The sequence below is a fragment of the Pistacia vera genome, unplaced genomic scaffold (assembly GCF_008641045.1).
Source record: "Pistacia vera cultivar Batoury unplaced genomic scaffold, PisVer_v2 Contig71, whole genome shotgun sequence".
Classification (NCBI taxonomy): domain Eukaryota; kingdom Viridiplantae; phylum Streptophyta; class Magnoliopsida; order Sapindales; family Anacardiaceae; genus Pistacia; species Pistacia vera.
This window is the reverse complement of record NW_022196568.1, coordinates 112,108-125,784: the sequence shown is the minus strand read 5'-3', so window position 1 is coordinate 125,784 and position 13,677 is coordinate 112,108. Positions and strand designations below refer to the sequence as shown.

At 33.5% G+C, this 13,677-nt stretch overlaps 1 protein-coding gene across 1 annotated transcript in view; it reads left to right on the top strand.

The window, feature by feature from the left end:
• The window catches only part of LOC116114393, a 38,962-nt gene extending 31,599 nt beyond the window's left edge, over positions 1-7,363 (top strand). Inside the window, 10 exon segments of the mRNA XM_031400534.1 lie at positions 70-254; positions 616-1,155; positions 1,958-2,135; positions 2,233-2,375; positions 2,459-2,585; positions 3,194-3,415; positions 4,460-4,816; positions 5,394-5,552; positions 5,647-5,934; positions 6,479-7,363. Coding sequence (XP_031256394.1) covers positions 70-254; positions 616-1,155; positions 1,958-2,135; positions 2,233-2,375; positions 2,459-2,585; positions 3,194-3,415; positions 4,460-4,816; positions 5,394-5,552; positions 5,647-5,934; positions 6,479-6,634 — 2,355 coding nt within the window. The 3' untranslated portion in view covers positions 6,635-7,363.
• The last annotated feature ends 6,314 nt before the right edge of the window (positions 7,364-13,677 follow it).

The following is a 13,677-nucleotide window of genomic DNA, read 5'->3' as shown; positions in this document are numbered from 1 at the left end:
CTGACTTGATTTGTCTTCCTTAAAATATGATAATTATGTCAGCTTGATGTAATATATGTTAAATTTCAGTTGCGTGTGGGTGGATATAAATGGAGCACACCTTTTAGTGTAAGTAATGAAGGTGCTATGCGCATTTCTTTAAAATCAGATACTGGAAGTGATCAATTGCAGCTTAGGGTTGCGGTTAGAGGTGGAACAAAGAGCTCACGCTATGAAGTTATTTTTCGTTTGAATTCCTTTTCAAGCCCTTACAGGTTATATTGTAAAGCCATATACATACAAGTTTTCATGTCTCTTCCTCTTCTGTGTGGAACTTTGAATACTGTTACTTTTTTTTTTTTTTTGGTTGCTCGCATATGCATATACTTATTGATTATTATTATTAATGTTGTATCCAAGCATTTAAATCCTTGCTTGAAGTAAAATTGTAGTGTTTCATTTGTTATTTGTGCTTTAGATTTTCAAGAAACATTTATTTCTATTGTGCAGTAGTTAGCTCTCTTTCCTTTTGTTTTATGTAATATTTAGTTCTCTTTCTTTTTTGTTTCGAATATGATATGTTTCTTTTCTTTTTCTCCCTTTTTGTTGATATTAATGGTAACATTTGACAAACAGGATTGAAAATTGTTCCATGTTTCTACCTATTCGTTTTCGGCAAGTTGATGGTACCAGTGATTCATGGCAGTTTCTTCTTCCTAATGCTGCTGCTTCTTTTCTATGGGAAGACCTTGGTAGACGACATTTGCTGGAACTTCTGGTTGATGGAGCTGACCCATCAAAGTCAGATAAGTATGACATTGATGAGATTTTTGATCACCAGCCCATTATGGGGGCTGGTGGCCCTGCTACAGCTCTACGTGTTACCATTCTGAAAGAAGAGAGGACAAATGTTGTTAAGATCACTGATTGGATGCCAGAAAATGAACCAGCAGCAATCATGAGTAGAAGAATCCAATCACCACTGCCTAAAGTATCTGGAAATGACTCTCAAAATCAAGAGTCACTGTCCTCCTCAGATTGTGAATTTCATGTCGTTGTTGAGCTGGCTGAGCTTGGAATATCCATTGTGGACCATACACCTGAAGAGATATTATACCTGTCAGTACAGAATGTCCTTCTAGCTTATTCAACTGGCTTGGGGTCTGGATTTAGTAGGTAGGATTTGCTTCCAATTAATTCTTCAGTACTCCTATTTGTAGGACTATTAGTCTGACATTACAAGCATATTCAGTGCCTTCTTCTTAGCCAGAGCACTGAGTGCAAGAGTGAGCTAAAGAGAAGTGTTGGTTATAAATGTGTCCTAAGATATGTTTGGTTGTCCCATCTGATTGTATTGCTCCAATTTTGCATACTGGATTTAGAGTTAATTCATCTGAATGGATCCATTTCTGAAGCACTGGCTGTTAAGATGCCAAATGATTAAAAGTTGAACTTATGGTATTTCATCAATTCTGGGAACTGTCAGATTCCCTTAATTTTGGAGGCATCACCAATTTTGTTCAGTGGTCCCATTCAACTTTGAATGCAGTCTCTGTGTAGCTCTAGAATGCATGGGGAAATATGCCGCTTTTTCCATGCATGTGTATTTTGTGTATGCTCATAATCTTTTATGTTGGTAAGTTATCAATAGCAATAGAAGTGTGTTTCTTATTAAGAAGAAACAGCAATAGAAATATGTTGGTGCTGTTACTGGTTATGAGCTGTTGTCCTTTAAGTCACGTTAGTTTTTTGTTTTGCTTGATAATTTTTTATTTAAAGAATAATGGTTTCTGAGTGGAGAAGCTGTGATGTGGTATTAACCACTGCACTGCAACTAATCAGCAGGTTATCCATGAATTGTTCCTTAATTGGATTAGTACCTAGCTTCTATATACTAGAGCATTTTGTAATTTTTATCTGCTTTTGTGGAGGATCTGCAAATTGAATAGAGCAATTTCCATATTGTTTTATGTAACAGGTTCAAATTGAGAATGCACGGAATACAAGTGGATAACCAGTTACCGTTGACTCTGATGCCAGTTCTTTTCCGGCCGCAAAGAGCTGTGGATGAGACTGATAATATATTGAAATTTTCGTTCAGTCAGCAGACAAATGGATCTTTAGATTTATGTGTCTATCCATATATTGGTTTTTATGTGAGCTTCTTTAATCTCATAATTGATTAGCATAATGGTTATGATTTATTTCCTTTATACAATTTTGATTATGTTTGTACTAAATGCTTTTGATCAGGGACCTGAAAATTGTGCCTTTCTGGTAAACATTCACGAACCTGTTATTTGGCGTCTTCATGAGATGATCCAGCAGGTGAATATTCATAGGTTATATGATACTGGAAGAACTGCAGTTTCAGTTGATCCATTCATTCAAATCGGGTATGGATTTTTTCAAATTTGTCATCTAATCCCTGCATTTGATTAGCTCATAAGTTATTAAAGCTTATTAATTGTAATTACAGTGTGCTTAATATCTCTGAAATTCGATTCAAAGTGTCAATGACAATGTCACCTACTCAACGACCAAGAGGAGTACTTGGGTTTTGGTCATCCCTAATGACTGCATTGGGTAACACTGAAAATATGCCTGTAAGTGTTAATAATTCATATATATTTGTTTTTAAGTTTATAATGGGGCGGGAAAATTTAATGGTCATTCTCCTTGCATCATGTCAGATATTGTGCACTATTTCTGCCCATTTTTAATACAGATTGGTTTTTTTAGCCAGTGTACAAATACTGTTTCTACTGTAAACTTTTAGTTTTTATGGGGCTATTACTGGAAGTTACAATGTGTCAAAATAAAAAGAGAGTTACTGATTTGAGCTTGCCAAAGCTTCTTTATATTATATTCTTGAACGAGGAGGCTGAGCATATGTATTGACAGACTATTTTGAGTATTGTATTTTCTGGTTAAATCTTATTTTAGGTTTATGGCAGGGCGCATTGTTAATTTTGGACAGCTTGTTCACTTTTATGTCGTTACTTTTATTCTGCCTTGTTTACTAAACATACTACTTGAGGCTTTTAAATACTTTAGACATGCATAATTGTCTATTCGTTAGTTCTCATTGTGACTCACTAGGGACTCCCAATATGCATGATTTAATCTTTAAGTTTCTTGGTATAGCTCTCATGCATTTTAGAGAATGTAATAGGAATTTTGAATATGAATTGTCTTTCTATATGTTAATCAGGTCAGGATAAATCAAAGATTTCATGAGAATGTGTGCATGAGGCAGAGTACTATGACTAGTAATGCAATAGCAAATATTAGAAAGGATCTTCTTGGCCAACCTCTGCAAATTCTCTCAGGCCTTGATATATTGGGAAATGCAAGCAGTGCACTTGGACATATGAGTAAAGGTGTGGCTGCCCTATCAATGGACAAGAAGTTCATCCAGAACAGACAGAGACAGGTTTGCTATGAGCTTGAAATTTTTATTTGTCATGTTGAGCTAGGACCATATACTGTATGGCATGTTACAAGGCTGGAAACCTGAACTTCGATAAGGGAATTATAAATAAAGAATGGCTCTTTACCAACTAAATTCTTTACCCTTTGTTTATGTCATAATAATGCGTATATGTAAAATTTACCTAAAGAAATTCTAAAAATAGACCCAAATTGTTAATCAGACTTTTAATGTAGTATAGTCAAAAGTAAAACTTGAATAGAAATTCCATAAATACCATAAAAAAAAAACTTGGGACACCTTGCACTTATCTTTTCTCTTTTTGGCATTTAGAAATCCCTGCTCTTCGGGCTAATACGCTGATCAATATAATGCTAACTGTGTTGCTTAAGGACACTGCAGCCAAGGCAGTTCAGAAAATCCAAGTTGTGGTGTCCAATGAGACTAATAAGAGAAAATGTCATTGGTTTTGGAATTGCCTCTTACACAAGTGAGGATGAGGTATTTCTGGGTACCAAAAAAAGATAAAGTGGTGAATTTCTCCTGAACAGTGGATACAGAGTGTTTTATTTTATTTTTTTCTTGGATAGGAAACAATAAGTATATTCAAATTGAGCGTTAAAGTTTACAACGGTAGACCTAGTGTAGTGCTAGATCTTTACAAAAAAAAAAAATTCAAAAGCCTTGTGTAAACTGTGCAGTATGAGCACCAAAAAGAAGGGAAAGATTAATGCAGCCCACAAGTCCACAAAAAAGTAGAACACATCAACTCAAAGTTGACCATTGTTTATAGCCTAATTTACTTTATGATATTTCTTGATCTTTTGAAGCAAATAATATAATATTGTTAGTTATCGCCTATTAATGTGTTTCTTTTTGTTTGTCTCTTTGAAGAAGACTATGCTTTGTGCTTTAGATTATCCTTAGATGCTATTTGCCTAATTCTCAATATTTACTGATTTAAAGGCGCTGATAAATCGCAGTTAGTATCTTTTTCTGTGTGCTAGAGCATTCATTTTTTTCTTTGTAATCTGTATTATCTTGCAGGAGAGCAAAGGTGTAGAGGACTTTGGTGATGTTATCAGAGAGGGAGGTGGTGCCTTAGCAAAGGGCCTATTCAGAGGTGTTACTGGCATATTAACAAAGCCTCTTGAAGGGGCAAAATCTTCTGGTGTTGAGGGTTTTGTTCAGGGTGTTGGTAAAGGAATAATAGGTGCAGCTGCCCAACCAGTTAGTGGGGTGCTTGATCTTCTGTCAAAAACTACTGAAGGTGCAAATGCTATGAGAATGAAGATATCATCTGCTATAGCTTCAGATGAACAACTTCTACGCAGGAGACTGCCACGTGTAATTGGTGGTGATAATTTGCTTCGTCCATATGATGAGTACAAAGCACAAGGGCAGGTACATGTTTCCTCTTTTTGAGGAGAAAAAAATTACCTAGGTGATGGTACTAGCTGTTTAAGTTGCCATAACTCATCTGTATTAAAAGAGTGTGATTTGGACCTACTAGAATTTGTAGAGTTGTTCAATAGTAGGGGATTTTGAAGATATTGAGTTCTGTTGAATTCAGATCTTAGTTGATATCGAGTTAAGTTAAATTCAGATCTTAGTTGATGAAATTACTTGAGAGAGACAGGACATGTAAACCATGTAGGAGATAATTAACTAAAATTCTTGAAGGAAAAGTGTAAGAATCTCATTCATTCTCCTTCATGTTGTTCCTAGATTTTGAGATCAACTAGTTCACATTCTTATAGATTACTTGCCCAGTTCAACATGAATTATTGTTATTTAACTAATGCGATGGGTAATTTGAACAGAACCAGTTCATCAAGTTGGCCCAAAAAAATAATTTAAGTTCTCATAATATTTTATTTATTGATGTCCCATATCTTCTGTATGTCAAATTAGCACATGCAGTATCTGCCTTTGTTTTATTGGCATTGACTCTTGACATCGTATGTACTTCATCTTGAAGGTTATACTGCAATTGGCTGAATCAGGTTCATTTTTTGGGCAAGTTGATCTTTTTAAAGTACGTGGAAAGTTTGCCTTATCAGATGCTTATGAAGATCACTTTATACTGCCCAAAGGAAAGATCCTTATGATCACACATCGCAGAGTTATACTGTTGCAGGTAAGTTCAACTTACTCAAGATAATTTATGGCTTTACACTCCTACATCAAGGGGACACAAATGAAAAACGTAACTGTACTTTTATATGTTACAGCAACCCGCCAACATCATTGCTCAAAGAAAGTTTAGCCCTGCAAGGGATCCATGTTCTATTTTGTGGGATGTACTGTGGGATGACCTCGTAACAATGGAATTGACTCATGGAAAAAATGAAAATCCAAAAGCTTTGCCTTCTAGGGTTGCACTTTATCTACACATCAAGTCAACAGAAGCAAAGGAACAAGTTCGTGTTATAAAATGCAGCAGTGAGACCCATCAGGCACTGGAAGTTTACTCTTCAATTGAGCGAGCGAGGGACACCTATGGGAATAATCTTTCTAAGGTTAGATTTTTAACATGCTTTCTTCCTTTCATGTTAAATCTTGATCATAGCAGCTAAGGCTCGATACCTTTGCAACAATATGGGGTTCCCCGCCTTTGCTTCCAACTATTTAGTAAGGTGACGAGAGCCTTTTTTCTATGGATGTCAAACAAAGATAGAAATCTTTCAGGACTATTCATCACAATTGTTGAAAAGTACATGTCTTCAAGTGTCAAATAGTTTTTTTATTTTTTTATTTTTTAAATCTGATCTAGCCTGTACCTTTTTTAGTACTTGTGGTGCAGTTAGCCTGTCCACAAGCTTGGTCTAGCAGCATCTGACACGAAGGTGGACCAAGTAATCTTGTATCAAATCTCTTTTGTTAATCACTTTTTTTGTGTGTGTGTGTGTGTGCGTGTGTGATTGTGTTTAATTCACATAACTTGCATGTGAGAGGGGGTGTTAAAATTTAAATATGATGGTTATATTCTTATCTATCAGCTTAAACTATGATAGAAAAAATAATTGAGATAGTGTAATGCGAACTGTTCCCAATGCCATTCAGGAGATGCTGAAAAAGAAAGTGATGAAACCATATGCACCACTTGGCAGTGGCAACAGTGCGGAAGTAAATCCAAAAGAAGGGGTTTCCATTTGGTCTCCTCAACAGGTGCCTGCATCAGTTCCTTTCAGTTCGTCTTTTGGCAGCAGCAGTGGTTGATTTGGATAACTCATTGCCCATGGAGAAATATGGTTCATGGCTTTCTGCTACCTTCAGGTCATACATACCATTTTGCTGGGAAGTGAAAAATCTTTGCTCCTCATGCCCCCCTGCAATTTGAAAGGTATGACTTCGATGTCTGTTTTCATACCACTGTGCAAATGGTCTTCTCTCCTTGGTATTTTTGTTTTCCTTGGTGAGAAACTTAATATATAATAACTTCATCGCAATTCTGCCTTATATTTCTTCTGCCATATCTAAGAGTTTCTGTCACATTATCAGAAATAATTTGCAGGTGAAAACAAGAGTTTCCCTCATAAGATTGCTCATCGCCTGCTAACTTTGAATATAAATAGAATGAAACTCATAAAATCAGTTACCGGTATTGGCACAGACTGTACAGCTTGTTAATATTTTTGTACATGTCTATAGTAAACATATATAGATTTCGAAATACGTTGACAAGTCGTGGGCTTGATACGGGTTAGTTAATTTACCATATGATATGATGTATTTTTTTTCTTGGTTAGTAGAAATAAAATATATAAAAATTTTGCAAATTTGATTATGACTGTATTATGACTCCGAAATAGCTTCATGACTTGGTGGTAACTATAAGGAGGATTAGTTACATATGCAAACTGATTGGCATACTATTGAGCCATTTTTATCTGAGTATTTATTAAAGATAAACTACGAAAATTAATTTTATGCCATGTTTGAGCAGTGAGAACTGAGAAGAAGAAAGCTTCTATAAGTTGAGTGGTAGTGGTGTATGAAATTTATTTGTATACAAACTGCGCCTTTTTTTTGTTAGTAAACTTCATGGAATACACAAAATCACCATGGATATAATGTAATTTTTCCAAGATAGTATTAAAGATCTCATCGAAAACAACAAAGACTTCAAGAGAAAAAAGAAAAGAGGTATCACTGGCATAACATCTACAATTGGATTCAAAAAAAGTGTAGGCCTCGGGCAATTTGGTGAATAAAAAGCTACTGGAATAAAGGGTAGAATTAAAACAAATATAAATCAAACTAAAGATATTAAGTATAACGAGCACTTTTTTCTTGGAGATAGTTGTATTTTGATTGTGTTATTAATATGTTATTGATAGAAGGTAAAAATGAAAGAAAAGAAAGTTATAAAGACGACCCTAATAAAAGAATTTAATGCTGCACGTACGAAGAAAATAACACCAAATATTATTTTCAGGCCTCAAGAAAACTGCCATAAAACTGGAACCATCAAGAAACTGTCAAAGACTAAAAACAAGTCTAACATTGGTTCATGAGCTGCCATACAGCCATAGTCGAGTTATCCCGGCGTCAATATTCAGACTTCAGTCACTAAGATCATTGACTTCTTCCACAGTTGAGCTCAATCTTTTCTTGTCTGATAGACCTAAGCAAAGGTCGAACACGAATCTTGTTCTCCTCAAATGTTGGCTAATGGTTCCTTATACTGGCTGAGGTATATGTACCATATAGACGAGTAGTTCTCCCAATATCACCCCAAGCGCATCCTCTCTGGTGATAACTCTAGCGTGCAGATTCTCAACCGTGTTTCTTATGCGCCATCGTCTGCCATTTCCAATCCGCTCCAATCTTCGAGTAGCCACATAGGTTTCCATGGGGTCTATGTTTTCAAGAATGGTTCTGGCTCGAGCCCGTAGAGTTGATCAATCCTTTATTGTTTTGGTCTACAACATTAGGAATTTGTTGAATCTTTATTTCCAAAATCGTCGTCCAACTTGAGTACTTGACTACAATAATGGGTTAAGGGAGTACAAGATTACGAAACATTTAACTTTGATCTCACAAGTTATGTTCGTTACGACAATTTTTTTCTTCATTACGATGAACTAAAACTATGGGTGTTCAAAAAAATGTAAAAACGAAACCAGATTTTCGGTTCAGTTACTGATTCGGGAAAAATTTAAAAAGGGTTAATCGAAACCGGTTTAAAAAATAATAAAAAAAATAAAAATATATATTATATATTAAATAAAAAAATTAATTTTATTTAATATATAATATATATTTTTATTTTGGATTTTTATTTGTATCAATTTTTAATGTATTGTTAGTAGTGATCAATAGATATGTACGAATGTTTAATTTTTATTTAGATATGTATTGTTTATATTTATAATTTAATTTAGGAAAAAATTAAAAAAAAAAGTTTTATAAAAAAAAAGGGAAAACCGGTTAACCGAAAAACCGATTTTCCCTTCAAACTGGTTTGATTTCGGTTTGAAAATTTTCCCGAACCAAAAAATCAGTTCGGTTCAAAAGAGCAATTAACTGGTTTGGTTAACCGCTTTTGAACACCTCTAACTAAAACTCTACGAGCTTCAAGATACCTCACTGAAAAAATAAAAATAAAATTCTTTCAAACTTCTCTCTTTAGACATTATAAATGGAGTTCATGTGTGGGAAAAATATTACACTATCTTTAAGGATTCCACATTAGACCTTTAATTATTATTAAATTTTTAATAATAATTTTATCCACTAATAGTTATACATATCTGAAAATTTTGATTTCCTCATACAATCATAAACCTTAATTCAATAAACCCTAATTTTATTTTCAAACAATAAAGACGGAATTTATGAAATTAAAAAGTTTAATCAAGATCATGTAAGAAGTCACTAAGAACGATAAAAATGAAATTTATGGCTTGTATTTGTAGGTTATTTTGTTTTTTCTTCACTTTCTTCTTCTTATGCACTCCTCCAAAATTTATAAATTAGTTTGATGCATTCAAATTTCTTTACCATTTTAGAAGTAAAAACACATGAATTGATTTCATTTCTGAACATTATATTTAAAACAAGAAGCATAAAAAATATTGAAAATATAAATAAAAAGGGTATTTTTGATGGTTGGAGGGGTTAAATTTGCATATGTTTAAATATTTTAATGGGTAAACTTAGAATTAAAGTCTTGAAAGATAAAATATGGGACGCCAATAGCATCACTCTTATGATAATTTTTGTATATTTTATCAATTGGTCTCTCAAAATTTAAAAGTTATCATTTTACCTAACTATATTAGATTAATATTTGAATTATAAGTAATACTAGACACACAAAAAAATCTTATGGGCGTGTTTGTTTTATTATTTTGAGTAGTATTTTTGAAAAAGTTGAGTTAGATTATTATTATGAGGATATGATTTGAATTTGAAAATGTGTTTGGTAAAATTATTTTTTAATCCCCTATATTTTTTAATTTAGTTAAACACCTCTTACAATAAAAGTTTTAAAATTAACAAAAACATCTCCACCCACCCATTAAATGCCGGCTGCTGGGAATATGTGAGTGAGTGAATGTGTTTTTGTTAATTTATAAACTTTTATTGTTGGGGTTGTTTAGTTAAATTAACAAACCCAAGGGTTTAAAAATTTTAAATATTTTGAATTAAATAAAATAAGATTGGATTTTGAGAATAGTAAAATAAACATATATTTTGAATATGACAGGAATAATAAAACAAACACACTTATATTTTTACAATAATGCTACGGACACCGGGACTCTACACCGAATTACGTGTCCCGTGACTCACACCAACCACATTTTACGTTCACGAATATTTTGCTAGTAAACGGCCGTTCATCAACTATGGACGGTCGTTCACTTACGATGGAATCATGTCCATATTATATGGACGGGAGTCTATTTACTATGGACGAGAGTCCACATTTAAAAGACACCCGTTTATCAGTAAATGGAAAAAACAATATAAACAAAAATAATGGATGGCTGTTCATAGGTTATGGACGGTCGTCCCTAAATAAATGACGGGCGTCCACATATAATTGATACCTGTCCAATCTTTAAATAATAAAATTTTTATAAACAAAAATAATGGACGGGCGTTCATATGTTAATGGACGCCCGTCCATTATTAATGGTCTTAAAAAATTAAAAAAAAAAAATATTAGGGACACCCGTTCATCATTTATGGACAGTCGTCCCTGAATTTTGGACGGGCGTCCGCAAATAAGGGACACCCATCCATAATGTAAATTAAAAAAATAAAACAAAACAAAATTTTGGACGGGCTTCCCTAACTTGTAGACGGGCATCCCTAACGTGTGGATGTCCGTCCATAACCTATGAATGACCGTCCTTTATTTTTGAACGGGTGTCCGTACTGTAAATTAAAAGAAAAATTAAAAAAATTAAGGTTAAAACACAATTTTGGGGGAAGTTTTTAAAATTAAAACACATCCCCTTCTTCTTCGTCTTCATTCCCCATCTCCGCTCTTCTTCTTCGTCTTCATTCCTCATCTGCACTCTTCTTCTTCTTCGAAGTTCTCNTATTTTCAAACAATAAAGACGGAATTTATGAAATTAAAAAGTTTAATCAAGATCATGTAAGAAGTCACTAAGAACGATAAAAATGAAATTTATGGCTTGTATTTGTAGGTTATTTTGTTTTTTCTTCAATTTCTTCTTCTTATGCACTTCTCCAAAATTTATAAATTAGTTTGATGCATTCAAATTTCTTTACCATTTTAGAAGTAAAAACACATGAATTGATTTCATTTCTGAACATTATATTTAAAACAAGAAGCATAAAAAATATTGAAAATATAAATAAAAAGGGTATTTTTGATGGTGGGAGGGGTTACATTTGCATATGTTTAAATATTTTAATGGGTAAACTTAGAATTAAAGTCCTGAAAGATAAAATATGGGACGCCAATAGCATCACTCTCATGATAATTTTTGCATATTTTATCAATTGGTCACTCAAAATTTAAAAGTTATCATTTTACCTAACTATATTAGAGTAATATTTGAATTAAAAGTAATACTAGACACACAAAGAAATCTTATGGGTGTGTTTGTTTTATTATTTTGAGTAGCATTTTTGAAAAAGTTGAGTTAGATTATTATTATGAGGATATGATTTGAATTTAAAAATGTGTTTGGTAAAATTATTTTTTAATCCCCTATATTTTTTAATTTAGTTAAACACCTTCTACAATAAAAATTTTTAAATTAACAAAAACATCTCCACCCACCTATTAAATGCCGGTTGCTGGGAATATGTGAGTGAGTGAAGGTGTTTTTATTAATTTATAAAATATTATTGTTGGGGTTGTTTAGTTAAATTAACAAACCCAAGGGTTTAAAAAATTTAAATATTTTGAATTAAATAAAATAAGATTGGATTTTGAGAATAGTAAAATAAACCTGTATTTTGAATATGACAGGAATAATAAAACAAACACACCTATATTTTTACAATAATGCTACGGACACCGGGACTCTATACCGAATTACGTGTCCCGTGACTCACACTAGCCACATTTCACGTTCACGAATATTTTGCTAGTGAACGGCCGTTCATCAACTATGGACGGTTGTTCACTTACGATGGAATCCTGTCCATATTATATGGACAGGATTCCATTTACTATGGACGAGAATCCACATTTAAAGGACACCCGTTCATTAGTAAATGGAAAAAACAATATAAACAAAAATAATGGACGGCTGTTCATAGGTTATGGACGATCGTCCCTAAATAAAGGACGGGCGTCCACATATAATGGACGCCCGTCCAATCTTTAAATAATAAAATTTTTATAAACAAAAGTAATGGACGGGCGTTCATATGTTAATGGACGCCCGTCCATTATTAATGGTCTTAAAAAATTAAAAAAAAAAAATTAGGGACGCCCGTTCATCATTTATGGACAGTCGTCCCTGAATTTTGGATGGGCGTTTGCAAATAAGGGACATCCGTCCATAATGTAAATAAAAAAAAAAAAAAAACAAAATTTTGGACGGGCGTCCCTAACGTGTGGATGCCCGCCCATAACCTATGAATGGTCGTCCTTTATTTTTGGACAGGTGTCTATACTGTAAATTAAAAGAAAAATTAAAAAAAATTTAGGTTAAAACACAATTTTGGGGGAAGTTTTTAAAATTAAAACACATCCCCTTCTTCTTCGTCTTCATTCCCCATCTCCGCTCTTCTTCTTCGTCTTCATTCCTCATCTGCACTCTTCTTCTTCTTCGAAGTTCTATTATGCTACGCTCTTCTTCTTCGTCGAAGATCCTCATTTGCCGTGATTCTTCTTCAAGTTCCTCATCTGCCATTATTATTATAAGGTAATTAGTCACTTTGGTTTCTCAATTTTTCTTTATTTTTTATTTTTTATGTTGGATGAATGTGTTGGATTTGAAATTTGTGTTGAATGGAGTTGGGTTGGAATATTATTTGTGTTGTGATTTCTTGAATTGAGTTGATAAAGAGAAATCTAGTCAATTTGGTGGGACTGGTTTGTGTGATTGATAAATAGAAGTCTTCACAGTTTGTAGTTGTGTTTTCTTGCATTATCTCACCTCAAAATCCTCCCAATGTGTTGTCAAATAACAACCTCCAATTGTGATTTGTAATTTTGCTTTTAAAAGCCACTTCAAAGAAATTTATCTCTTTTAAGTGTTTTTGGCTTGGAAAAAGCTTAGATTGTGTTTACTGTAGTGGTTGAATGAGTCAGGTGAGGTTGCACATTGATGTATGTGGGCTTATGCCCTTTTATTGGCACACTGCGGTAACCTTATCCCAATGGAGTTGGCACTAAAGATTGCCAGTAAAATTAGAGCTAATAAGAGATTTGTAGTGTATGTTATCATACCTATGTGGCCTGAAGGTGATCCAAAGACTAATACCATGCAAGAAGTTCTGTATTGGCAGGTTTTGTTCAGGCATATGTCCCAAAACTTATGGCCTGGAATTATTAGTTGCATATAAAATTTGAATATCAAATGGACTCATATTCTTGTTTCACCAACCTTGTTCGCTAGCATCTTCGAAAATGTATTATCTTGTATTGCTTTGAAATTGTCTTAGCATTGAGATATTTATGATAATCATGCTTCAAAGAATTTACCTACATAAATATGTATAGTTTAACCATTGACATGATATTGAATATAATGACTGTCTTGCATGCAGATTTATATTGTTGAACTTTTACTTGTGGCGTGTACGGGATTTTTTTTTTT